This window comes from Coturnix japonica, chromosome 14 (genome assembly GCF_054131305.1).
Source record: "Coturnix japonica strain WE chromosome 14, WE-NBRP24, whole genome shotgun sequence".
Lineage (NCBI taxonomy): Eukaryota > Metazoa > Chordata > Aves > Galliformes > Phasianidae > Coturnix > Coturnix japonica.
Window position 1 is genome coordinate 2,004,257 of NC_140676.1, and position 13,667 is coordinate 2,017,923.

Sequence of the window (13,667 nt, forward strand, 5' to 3'; positions counted from 1 at the left end):
CTGCAATTGTGAACCACAGCCTCAGGCGGTGAGAGAATTTCTTGGTATCTAGGCAATAGAGTTTATGTATAGAACTGCTTCCTGCATTCCCCCTGCTTTGGGGGCTTATTCTTCTGGTAGTTGTCTTTCTAATCTCTACATCATGCTTTTGAAACAAGGAATATGTTTGTAAGTTAGGAATGTGCGAATGTAACGTGAGGTGAAGATGAGATGTGTCAACTTCAGCATTTTTTATATTTCTGGAAATTGGAAACTAATTGCTTATCAGAAATGTTCATCAGCGAGTTCCCAAGCAAAGGTTAAAGTTTTATGTTCAGAAAGCTTGCTGCTTTGCTGCCTCCAATTGTGCAGTAGTTGGGGAGGGACTCCTCCTTCATCTGCTGCCAAGTTTGGGAATTGTAAAATTAAGGGGCTCTTTTTTTAGCACAGTTCCTTAAGACACGCATGTCCAGATGCAGTTTTAACTTCTCATTTACATTTGCAATTCAGTGCGTGTAGGAGCCTCCAAAAATGAAGTCTTCCATGACAATTAACTTGGAGTAATATAAAGTAATAAAATTGATTGCGGCCCCTTCTCGGTTGCCTTCTGAAAATTATTAAACAAATACGTTCTGTAATGGGTATCAGCATCTTCTAGAAGGTTTCCTTTCCCCTCCCTTTACATTTCATTACAACAATCGGCTCCACAATGACTCATTGCCTTCGTTAGGAGCGGGAAGACATCCCTCATTATTCATTACTAAAGGAAGGACTTCGCTGCTGCAAGGAACAGCCACGGCATCCTAATTCAGCTACCTTACCAGAGAAAGGAGTCAATGTCATTCTTCCCCAAACTTTGCTGAAAGAGACAGGAAATAATGCTGTTTAATTGTCTCCGTTTATAAATAGCTCATTCACAGTGAGAGAGCTGCATTTTTAATACTGCAGCCAGGAGGAAAAGAGGCACATTTTCCCACTTTGCGTCTGAATTTCATTTCTGGGTGCTTGCGATCGGCCCTTAGAAGCGATGAATGATCATAAGTAGATGTACAAGTATGAAATGCATTCATTTATTTACAATTTACCGCATTAATTTTTAATTACAGAGCACTGCAGATGTATTATGTAGGTGCGCACACAGCAGTTACTGTTCACATAATGCAGGGATTTCCTACAGAGTGGGGAGGGCTGTGCTAAAGCTGCTGGTTTTCTTGGTTTTACGAATACAAATGTTCTTTCTCTTATTGCTCTCCATGTCTTCAGATATCTTTTCTTAAATATTAAGTGATTGAGCTCATATTATGTTCTTACTGTCTTTTAATGTGCTTTTTATTAAGCTTTATAGCACAGACCGTGCTTCTTTATAAATAAAACTCTGGCCATGCATTACTAGAAACCCCATTTCCAACTGTACTTTTGCCAGACTTGGTTAGATTTTCTAGGAAGGGACAATTATAATTGTGTGATTAATCTTCAGAAAGGGGAAATTTTGGCTCTGCAGTATTTCTTACTGTGTTAACTTCAGAGATTTATAAAACCAACTTGAAACTGCACTGTAAGTGTGTTTATAATGACTTTTAGCTGATTTAATAATCCTCAAAGTTTGGTGACTGTACAGATCGCAGCTTCACAAATGCAGTCCATTACCTGTAGCATCCAGATGAAGTTATCAGAGGTGTAGGAAATGACTTGGGATTGTGTTTCTCCTTAGCCATGCACTAATCCAGCCTCCGGCTGGGGCTCTCAGGGTTCTTGCCTGTATTTATCCCATTATGCAGCGGGGACATGTGCATGGATGATAAAGAACATCTTCGTGTTGCAAGTCGAGCCAGGGCATGTGTATGCCATCAAATCTTGGTGGAGCAGTTGTAAAGCACCCGGTGTGCTAATGTTGTTAGGAAAATTTTCAAGCCAGCCTGTGATTCATTTTTTCTGTCGTTATCAGTAAGTCGGTGTGCTGCTGCTAATGCCACTCCCTGCAGCTGCTCTGCTTAATGTCTCTTTTAGCTCACGATCCTGCAGAATTTTTTCTATCCGAGGAGCCCTTGATCATGCAAACAGCTCTGCTAATTGCAGGTTTTGGTGGTGCCTTGTCCCAGAGGAGTAAGAGTCTCTTGAACAAGTGGCAGTGCTCTGGATCAGATCCTGAGCTTACATCCATGTGACAAGCCATGGCACGGGGCTGTTTTTAAAAGTCACCAGTTTAAACAAAATCAGCTGAAACGATGCCAAGAGCCTTATGTTAAGCTTTCTGGCTGTTTGCTTCCTTCAGTGTTTCCAAGCTTTGCTTTTCATGATGATAAATATCAAACAACAACCCTGGGAGTCACTGGGAGCTAGATTGGCAGGTCTCAGTCTCCATTTAACATGCAGATGATCAGTCTATGGCACATATGGCCGCTTGCTAGATCAGAGCTCGGTTCATTAACACAGAACTCAGAGAGCTCTGGGTGGATGTGGAGTAAGTGCATAATAACCCTGAGCACTGTGCCGTGAGCCAGGAAGTGAGCAATGTGCAGCACTGAACTGAATTTGCACATGTTCAAGAAACCAAATACTAGACTTTTTTCTTTTTTTCTTTTTTTTTTTTTTCCCCAGAACGTTGAATTTTTCTTCCCAGTCTTCCAGTTCACAACAGTTAAATAATCAGATTTCAATCAACTGCATATTTCCAGGCCAATTATTTGAGATTCTTTGTGACTTTAAAACAGTTCCTGACCTTCATCTCTCAGACGACATGCAGAGCTTCCTTAAACGATGCTAAGGATTGCACAGGAGCTGACTGACACCTACAGAACTCACCTCTTTGGCATTTTCTTACTTTTTACTTTATGTAGCAGATAAAAGAATAGCGATTTCTTTTCCATGCTCCCTTGTTTGCTCTGTGATGTACTGTGAGATGTCAACACACCCAAATGTTCCTTTGAGCAGAGCAAGCTGTGAGAAACCTGATGAGTGCCATTGTGTTCTTCAGGCATCCACTGTGACAATATGTGCACCCAGGGCCGCTGGGGACCGAACTGCTCCATCTCCTGCAGCTGTGAGAACGGGGGATCCTGCTCTCCGGAGGACGGCACCTGTGACTGTGCACCTGGCTACAGAGGACCCCTGTGCCAAAGAAGTAAGATTTCCCATGGATGTGTTGGCAGAAGCAAAGCAGGTAGAAATGTTATCTATGGCACCAGAGAAAGCTGTGAGTCTCTGAGTGGCATGAGCTGATGACTTAGCTCAAAAAATGCTTTTTGGCCAAGAAGACAAGGCTCTGCTGGGTAGAGTGTTGCCGTCTGTTTCTTGTGCCCTTCCACAGTACCTAGAGGACACAGGAGACCTAGAAGAATCACAGAACCATAGAATTGTAGACTCATTAAGGTTGGAAAATATCAGTAGGATCAGCCAGTCCAGCCCATAGCCATCATCACCTTGCCCACCAAGCCATGTCTTTCAGAAAGGAGCGACAACTTTTCATGACTAACTTGGCAAGATGTGGGTAGAATCAAGTTTCTGGATATATCACAAGAAGCTGTAGGATACCTGCTAAGCAGAGTCAGCTACAGCCCATCACATAATGACAAGTAGATGAGTGTTGGCTATCAAAATAACAAGGCGACGTTTTCTTGCATGCCAGAAAAAGAATCACGGCAGCCAGAAATATCTCTCGTCTGATGCTCTGCTGCTACATATTAAAATGTGTCAAGGAGATAAAAATCCTCTCATTTACTTTACCTGGAAAGCTGTATTTGCCCCCGAGGGACCTGTGTTCACTGATGCAACCTTCTTCCTACGTAAACAAGAAATGGGTCTCTCTCCCTTTTTCCATCAGCCCTTGTTCTTCCCGTAAGATATGCTCCATACCCACTTCACATATCCCTCCTGATTTCACTGCTTACACTTGACACTAGCACACACTCATCTCTAAAAATAATTTGTAGCTGACAGTTTTTATTTAAAGCCATTATAACAATGACCTCTAGCACTGCTGTAGTTAATAGCCTATAAGCATTTCCATTATAAACCCCAATTTCCAGGTGCTTCAGCACGTCTATATAACTGTAAAACCTCTCTCTAAGGCTGAAATGTGGTGCTCAGAGCTTCTGGGAATTGGGGAAGAAATTGTTTTACAAATTTGAAACCCTAAGAGTGCAAAGCGTCCAGAAGTTAATAGTTTCTGGCCTTTCTGAGATGAAAAAAAAACCTGCTTAGTTTTATCAGCTCATGGCATACAGGCTACAAGAGGCAAACTATGTCCCCAGCTTGAAACTCCCATAATCAAGCTGCTCCCTGAAGACATTTGCTGAAAACTTAATGGGCAGAAATTCTCCATCCCTCTGGGGTGACAGCAAAGGGCTTCTCTGGATGCAAAGGGCTTCTCTGGATGCTTGTGCTCTCCGTGTAGCTGAAATGCCCCTCTGTGGACACACAACCAGGGAATTTGGCCTGCCCCAGCTTTTCTGTGGGATTCAACCCCAAGTCTACCTGCATCTCTGCTAAGTTTGCTTTCAGAATCATTTCTGTTTCCCTCTTGGAAAGTGATTTAGAAGCAGGATTTAGTACATGGCAGCACTGAAGCACAGTACCCCTCTGGGTAGTTCTGTCTGTGCAGTCAGCATTGCAGGAGACACCGGGATAGTTTATCGGTCTTAGGCCTGCAGAAACGTCTACAGGAGTGATCCAGGTTGTTTTATAGCAAGTGCATCATCAACAAACCTGTCAGCTGAGTTCCAGCTGGAAATGTGCAGCAATGTATGAACCTGGCACCCGCTGCAAACATACGGACCAAGGGGGGAGTTCTCATTCACTGAAACATCAGTAACCACTGAGACAGAACTACATGATAGAAAATCACAGGAGTGAAAAATATAAGAAGTCATTTTTACTGTTAATGAAACTTCATGGAGGTTTTTGTGCTTATCTATAGCAGTAAACGTTTGGACAGTGGATGTTTTTTGCAGTCTGCATGTGCTTACATGGAACAGTACGTGTTTATAGGAGACGTTGGGCCCCAGTCTTGGTGCTGTATCCTATGGACAGCTTCCACAGTAATTTCAATCCAAGTTCTAAGCATAGCTCATGACAAGTTTGCTCAGCTAACCAGTGTGATTACTGATGCAAATTAGGTGCTCTTGTATGCTGTTCCCATAATTACCATTTTAGATTCTGTTCATCACTGACAGATGCTCCTGCAATGGCATGTATAAACTGAATGTCCTACACGAGCACAGGTCTTGAACCTAATACGTTTAGAAATGAGCAATCAGCTTTTGACATAGTTACTAAGAAGAAAGAATATTGAGATTTTCCCAATAATCCTTTGATTCTTAGCTTAATTCCCTAAGGAAATGGTAAGGTGGATTTCTGTGCTTTGTGTATGTGTCAGTGTTTCTCTTCCTGCCTATCTTTAAAGCTTTGGAAGATGTTTTCAGGTATTAACCATGGCTACTGATGGGATATGGGGCATCAGACATCTTGTACTGCCGCATGTTGTGAATGTCTTTAGCTGGAGATGGCCAGGGAGACTCAACATGTTTTGTTTTGTCTTCAGTTTGCCCCCCTGGCTTCTATGGACACCACTGCAGCCAGCCATGCCCTCAGTGTGTGCACAGCAATGGTCCTTGTCACCACGTGTCCGGGCACTGTGACTGCCTGCCAGGATTCTTCGGTGCACTCTGCAACCAAGGTATGGAGCCTGGGACCCCCACAACCGCCTTTCCCAAGCCTCCGTGTCTGTGACTTTGCAGCAAGACTGATCACAATGCATCAGCCTTTTTTCCCTTGTTTCAGCAGTTCGGATCACAAGAAATTCTTTATTTCAGAGGCAAAATGCAAATAGGTACTTAGTCACCCTTTTGTAAATCTGATGCGATCCTGCTTTCATAAATAAAACAGGTCTGCCACTCCGTGTTGAGATGAATATGGAATGAGACACCTGCTGTAAATACATCAGCCATCCAGTGGTTTCGTTTTCCTTTCTGCTAAGCCAGTCGTAGCCTAAATGTTGATGACACTTTCACGTGCTCTTTCAGCAGGAGCTCCGTTCCTTGAGGTAGAGGCCAACTCAGGTACACCAACCCAAAGACTGAGTTAATGCCCTGGTCTTATAAACAACACCCAGAGCATGATTGTGGGAACAGCTGAAATCACACACACCCAGACACGGGAGTAAAGAGACAGAAATGTTGTCAAGGGGCGGTGGAAAAGAGCTCATGTTCCCAGGTTAAGGGTACCCTCTGCTCTCCCTGTGTTCATCACTGCGCTCTTTTCTTTACCTCTAGAAGTTGGTCCACTTCTACCCAAAATCTCCATTTTCAGTCTTATCCTAAAACCGCTTCCAGAATCCTCACAGTGTTCTGCAGAGCCTGAGTTGCTGCAGACGTCTGGGGGTATTTTCTGCCTGCAGATTTAAAAGAGATAATTCTTAATGGCCGCTGCCCTTGTGAAGTCACCATCCCTGTAAAAATTGAACTGACACTTTCTAATGACCTGCTTTTCAGGAAGTTAGAAGTTGCAGGCAGTACTTAGGCAAAGTCATTAAACAGATTAAATGTAACCATGTTTTCTTTTCCCTGTGCCGTGCAGTCAACTAAACATTATACCAATTAATTTATTAAAATGAACATATTTCAGTGAATTTGTCCATTTTATATGAAACGTTAACCAGATTTCAAAGCGTAAGCAGGGCTAATTATCCTCTTAAGAAAATTCTATTTTATTTTTGCTCAGATGTTCAGCACTTCTGGTTTTACTTTGAAATGTTGATCTACCCGGCAAATTAATTTTAAAATATTCATGTCCTAATTAAAATCAATTTGTGTTGCAGTTTGTCATAATGAATTAGCATGTAACTTTATTTTGTCGAAAGAAAAATGCTAATTAATGTTTTCCATTAGAAAAACGTGAAACAAAGATTTCACTTCTGAGTTTCCATCCCCTTGTGCTGTCTCTTTCCTGGCAGCAGGGATGTGACTCCAGCAGCAGCACGTGCGTGCAAGGAGCTTTGTAACCTCTGAAATTGCACGGGGTAACGTGGTTGTACTACGGATTCAAAGCAGCACACAACTAAGCAGCTGTTTTATGAATATATTTCCCAATCATGTAGCAAGATGGATTGATAACAACGCTATCGCTGCTAGAACGCAGCTGACATCCTACGGGGAATTGCAGAGTCCCACTTCACAGCTTTTATTGCTAATTAACATCTCTGACTGTGTCGTACAATCAGATTGGTCCTGAGGAAGGCAATATTAGTCCTTACTCTACAGCTTAATCTAAAATGTTTGAAGCATTTTCAGAAGTGCTTGTATTTGTGTCTCACAACTTTACAAGGGAGTCACTGTGTCAGTCCACAGCCCAGTTACTTAACCTAATGAGAGCACAGGATAGGCTTTGTAATCCCTCTGTGCTGCCACCCTGGAGGGCTTCACACTATTTTGCTAGGACAAGAAGTGCTCACATGGTAGGAACCCCTCTGCTGGCTCTTGCTGTGCCAGTCTGAAGCATTTCTTTATCAAATGTGACCTGTTGCCTTTGTCAGCATCAGTGTTTGGATCACAAATCTCTTCCTGATTCATTAGCATTCTGCACTGCAGTGTAAATCAGCTCCTATTTTAAGTAAGTCTTTTGAGAGCTATTTTTCATATGTATAAAAAAATCCAGGCTTCCTATAAGTGATGTTATCTATCTCCATCTTAAAGATGCAATAAAAATATTGTATTGAACTGCTCTGTGTAGAGCACTGGAAGTGAATAATTGTGTAGCACATATGAAAACCTGACAGATCTTTTTAGTTTCTGCTCTTTCTGTGATATGAGGCCTTTTCTTTCTTTCTTTTTCTTTGTGTCTGTATATTGTTCTTTTCATTGTGTCTTTGTATTGTGTTTAGTTTTATCTCTTTTCAGGCAGAGAACTATTCTGTTTAGCACATCATTCAAAAGCCAACTTTATCCATTCCTACAGATAGGTCTGCAGCTAGAGCACGCACTGTTGTTTTCTGCACCACTCCTTGGTTTCTGCTGTAGTAAGAGTAGAAGATGATGGCCTGTTGTACAAAAACAAATGAATCACAGCTCAGGATTTCAATCTGCAGCTGATTTGCAGTCAGGGTAGATTGAGGTCACCTGCAGAGACTGCATGTGAGCAAGAAAGAGGGGCTGGAGTGGTAAACTGGTTGCATAATTCAGCGAGTGCCTTAATCACTTTTTTGACATCGCTGTTGCTTGTAAGGATGGAAGTTCAGTTCCATTTGCTACACTCTTTGCAGAGGTGGACTGTGCATTTTATCTTGTTTTGAAAATACACCAGTTTTTGTCAGGGAACGCAGCCAATAAGGGCGCTGAAATTAAACATTTCATTCATTACTGAGCAGGGTTTTCCATCAGCTTTAATGGTAAAGATTTCCAATGATTTGGTGGGAGGCTGAAGATACACCTGTCTGTGAGTTTTATGTCACCGTGCGTGGGCTGCTACACGATGCTTCTGCAAGAAAGGCAGTTTCTTTTCTTCCAACTTCAGCAATTAGCTACAGGGACCAACAGCTTTGTTCTCCTCTTCCTCTCCCAATACCTGCTCCTTTCAACGCCCTTCAATAATGATAATCTTTTGTGTTAGATTCATTTTCCAGCAGGCAAATGGATTGCAGGATGACTTCTTCACATTGCTTTTGTGCCTGGCAAATAAGCAAACGTGGTGGCTGTGAATGCTCTTTTCTGCCTTTTCCTTATATCCGTAAAAAAAATTTGCCCTCTTGTCTTCAGGAAATAAAAATGTCATAATTACTTTTCTCTCTAATTATTAACTGTTAAATCCTGTGACTTCCTAATATTCATTATGAGGCCTTCATTAAACTGTTCTGTATTTCCAGTGTGTCCCAGTGGAAAATATGGGAAGAACTGTGCTGAGCTCTGCCAGTGCACCGAGAACGGGACGTGCAATCCCATCGATGGATCGTGCCAGTGTTTTCCAGGCTGGATAGGGCAGGACTGCTCTCAGTGTAAGCAAAGTGTTAATTCTCCATCTCTGCAATGAAATAACATGTTTTCCTGTTTAGTGTTTTCAGAAAGTTAAAGGCAGTTTCTAGGGAAATCCCTGAAGTATTACAGCAGCCAGTGCCTTACTCTCTTTATAGCTTATTTCTTTTAATTAATCTAAGTTAGCTTTGGCTTGAATTAGTTTATGCAGTTGGAATTTGCAGAGGCAGTAACTGGCTTCTGTTACAGGAAAGAGAGGTCACAAGCTCTTATCAGAAAAGAAAGCTCCCTTTTAATTTCTAGCTGGATTCCCTTTTATTTATTTTTTGAAACCATTTTCTTTCAGTTATTAATTAGATTAGAAATTATTAGCTGGTAGATGTTTTCGTGTATTAAGCCCACAGAACTGAGAAACCAGGCAGCTGAAATGTTTCCATTAAATGTAGTTTAATTGTAGAAGTTGATGTGGGCTTGGTGGGATGGAGGGTTTTCTTCTCAAAAGTTGCCCAGATGGAAGATTGGCATTTGTTGATCCCAAAGTGTCGTTTCCGGAGAGCAACCCTTAACTGAAGATAGATCACAGAGGGAAGCAATATCTTATCATTCAGAAATGTTACTTCATATTCAGGATACAACCACCATATTAGACAGCATTCCAGAATAAAATATATTAAACTTCAAGTGATAAAGTAGGAACTGGATAAAAACAGACGGCTGTAATTTTACTTTTATTGTGTGTCTCCCACAAGCAGAATATTGCTGTCACTCAAGAGAAAAAGGAAAAAAAAAAGGGGAAAAAAAAGAAGACATAAAGCTGCACAAATTCCTCATTATGTTTAGCCATGTAATTGGGAAATGACTGTTAGTTTCTGTTAACCTTGAGAAAGGATGAGTTTCTCCCTGAGGGAGGCAGGCCAGTTGAGCAGCAACAACTGCCTGTTTAGAGTCAGGAGGATGCAGGGATGGCTGCTTGGTGTTCTGGACTGGCAGAGCAGGAGCCTGGTTCTTTTCTCAGTTACCTTCCTGCAAAGAAAGGGTAAACCTCCTGACACAGAGCTGGCCTCACACCCGGCTCCTGGGGTCCTGGCCCGCAGCTCCGGAGCCTGGCGCTGAGCTGTCAGTGATCCTCCCTCACAGCATCTAACCTGGGATGACCGAGAGATGGAGCCACAAAAGGGACAATTTTAGCTCTGGCTCCGGAGCCAGTTCTGGAGACACACACAGACCCCACAGCTCTAACTTACAAAGCCTTTTCAAAAGTATTTCTGGTTGCTTATAGCACGAACACTTCAGGCCAAATCCTGTTCAGCTGTACATTGTGTGAGTTCGGCGACCTTTTGTTTGATTTACGTCACGACAGGTTTTTTTTTGCTATTCATTCTGGCTTTGGTTGTGTGTGTCATATGCCAGAAACTTGCATTTATCGGTAGAATGGCAGCCAATGGCATGTGTGGAAATAGGCACCGTTTCTCTACTTTCAGGTTTCCTGGGAACCGTGCCTTATTAATTCATGCCTTTAATAGGAAGCAATGGAAAGTGCTTTTTAAAGCAAAAATAGAGTTGTTATATTGAAGGGTTATCATCATTTTGGATCTTTCGGTCTGGCACTAATGACTGTAACTTACTGCATTCAGTTTTGGAGGGAGGCTTACAATAACTTTTGAAAATGTATTAATATTGTACTTGTAGAAATATATAACAGACCTGGAGGTTTTAATTTAATATTGGCCCCATCAACAAAAGCAATCTGATTTTGTGGATGGGAATTTGTACTGAAAGAAGTTTCCCTTACACTTTTACATAATTTGAGCAGTGCTCCGCGCTTCAAATGAATGTGGTAATTTTAGCAGTTGATTGCATAGCAAAAGTAAACCACGAATGGCTGTGCTTTATTATGCAGGAATTTCTGAATATCAAAAAGAAAATTAAATTACCTCCATATCTTAAAACCCTGAACTGTCTTCAGAAATAGTGCCAGTGAGGCAGGGAGCGCTGCTGGAGCACTCAGCCCCATTGCGGGGGCACTCGGTGCTCACAGAGCAGACCTACATGGAGAAGAAATGTGGAGTTTGGCAGCATGGGTGAGATTGTAGCTTTGCAATCTGGGTTTGCAGAGCAATTGTTGGCATTGGAGAACCAGTCGTGGTGGGGGAATAGCTGCAGCAGTGCCAAGAACCACCATGCGACGTTCTTCCTTTGCTGCTGTCCTGCAGGCTCTCCTTAATGTTGTTCCCCCTCAGCACTAAAGCCATACCACTGCTGATAAATGTTTCTTATTTTCTTAGCTTGCCCCCCAGGTTTCTGGGGCACGGATTGCTTTCATTCATGCAACTGCCACAATGGAGCAATGTGCAGCCCTTACGATGGAGAATGCAGATGTACTCATGGTTGGACTGGGCTCTACTGCACACAGCGTAAGCCTTTCAGATGTGCTATTTTGTCAAGGACTCTGTCAAAGTATGTGCTGCTACCTCGTGTCTCTTCCAAGTATTGCACTCTTGCTGCTGTACCACCTGCTTCATGTTTGTGGATGAATTCCTGTCACTCCAAGGAAAATGTCCTGAAGCTTCTCGAGGCTTTTTATACCCTTGGCATGCTAAAAAAATGAGGGTCCGACCATTTAGGTTATTGATTTGTTGTCAGAATCTGTACGGTCCTTTTCCCTGTTTCATAAAGCCCATTGTCTGCTTTAGGAAAATGTCTGAGATTTCTCATCTCACCAGTGCAAAACTATCAGCTCTGCATGAAAGAGGAGATCACATTCTGGTGAGCCTTCTGAGGGCTCTTACATTTCCAAGTAACCAACTGATCTCCAGCCTCTTAGAGAGTTTCTGTCCAGCTGTCTTCTTTCACTCCTTGAAAATGTAGTTTGTTTGTTTGCGTGAAGTTTTTATTCTTCTTAAGTGCTTAAAAGGCAGTTCTGTAGGGGAAACGCTACTGCAAGAAAATTGGCTGCCATGGTAGCTCTGCATTTAGATCATCAAATACATGTTATTAGATATACAGAGGCTGAAAATCCATAGATTTATAGGCTCATTTATTTCGTGCTGTTAACACATTCGATTGTGTGTTTCAGCTCATTTCTTCATCTTTCCTTACTCTTCTTCCTGAAAGGTTGCCCAGCTGCTTTCTATGGAAAAAACTGTGCCAACGTCTGTCAGTGTCAGAACGGAGCAGACTGTGACCACGTCACTGGGCAGTGCACATGCAGGACGGGATTCACAGGCAAACAGTGTGAGCAAAGTAAGTAGCAGCATGACTTCATTTTCCCGTTTCTTGTGGGGGGGAGATCAGAATCCTTTGCAAAAATGGGCTGTGGGTCTGTCAGCCTCCAGCCCCTGGCACCTTGCGTCATCTGCAGGGAAAAGAAGGCATCTCTGGAAAGCCAGCTTGTCTTTTAGGGCAGTAAAGCATGGTGAATCCACTGCAGATTGGGCCTTTCCTTTCCCAGCATGAAGTTAGGTGAGATCAAAGCTTGTCTCACAGCCAGCACTGAGTGGAGGCAGCCTTCCCAATCCACTTCACTTGTGCCTTATCGATAGGAATCCCAAACTGCATCATGTCTTAGTAACACTGCTGAGAACAACAGCATCAGGTTTCCCCAGGCATGAAGGAAGACAGAAGAGTTCAAAAAGAGCCATTACACTCTCTGACTTCCAAGGAATGTTGAGGTTTCCCTGACAAAGTTGTTACACTATAGGTGTGGGTCAAATAAAGATTCATCTGTGCATTGAAAACAGATCAAGGAAACAAAAGCTGCTTGTCATTTTTGGAAGGACTGCAGTTAGCTTGAGTATTGAGCAAGTGTTTAACAATGAACTTCAATTACCTTGCAAGGGTACTCGCATATCTTACTGTAATTGTTGTCAGCGTCTTGCTGGCATATTTAGCACACTGTGCCAAATGGCTTCTTTAAAGGACAGAGATTTAGGGCCGTGGAAACTGTATATACTGCAGTTGAAAAATTACTTGTTTGTCCAGTACAGTAAATCAAAAGAAAATTCTCACGCACTTACTTGGATTCTAAATACAGGGTGAAATCTATCTCACCTTACCATAGCATTAATTCCACAGATATATTTTTTTCTTCTTTTTTTTTTGGCAGTAGGTAATGCAATTAAACATTCCTGCTAACTTTGCAAGTCAAAGGCCTACCTCAGAGCTTCCCTGCAGCTTACTACACAGATCTTTATGAGCACATTAGGACGTATAACTCAATTCATGAACATCTTTTCCATTTGCTCGTACTTAATATTCATCCAAGTGTGTGTCTCAGGCTCAAATCTGCATGCTTGTGGGGATTACGGACGGCACCGCTGTAATTCTGTGAGCAGCCAGCTGACTGAATTCGTGTGCGCCTTTACCCGTGAATAAATAGGAAAGTATGAAGTTTAGGAGTAGAACTGAATCACAGCAGAAGGTTTTATGCAAGAAACGTTTCTAATTTGACCGCTCTACCAAGCCTGAGCTTTTATTTTCTATCCAAACAACGAATGCATTCACTTATTTGCTTTTCTACTGTTTAAAAGTAATAAGTATTGAGTATAATATCTATGTATTAAGACTCCTTCCTTCTCATAATCCCACTGAATGGGCAGTTGCACAACACTACGGATGAAATGCCAAAGTGTAAACATCCGAGTTATTGTAATGGTCCATCGTAGTAATTGTATGAATGCATTTCCCAGTTGGACATTCACTCATTTTGTCTATGATAGAAATACAAAA

At 42.1% G+C, this 13,667-nt stretch overlaps 1 protein-coding gene across 6 annotated transcripts in view; it reads left to right on the forward strand.

Annotated features, from left to right (window-relative positions):
- MEGF11 (multiple EGF like domains 11) overlaps positions 1-13,667 on the forward strand; it is a 254,537-nt gene that overhangs the window by 216,818 nt on the left and 24,052 nt on the right. For all 6 annotated transcript variants that reach the window (XR_014934255.1, XM_015873314.3, XM_015873316.3 and 3 more), the window contains 5 exons: positions 2,954-3,100; positions 5,519-5,653; positions 8,834-8,962; positions 11,225-11,353; positions 12,054-12,182. Coding sequence is in view for 5 of the 6 variants with exons in the window: in XM_015873314.3 (XP_015728800.1) it covers positions 2,954-3,100; positions 5,519-5,653; positions 8,834-8,962; positions 11,225-11,353; positions 12,054-12,182 (669 nt within the window). In the remaining variant the exon portion in view is untranslated. The remainder of the gene's footprint in view (positions 1-2,953; positions 3,101-5,518; positions 5,654-8,833; positions 8,963-11,224; positions 11,354-12,053; positions 12,183-13,667) is intronic.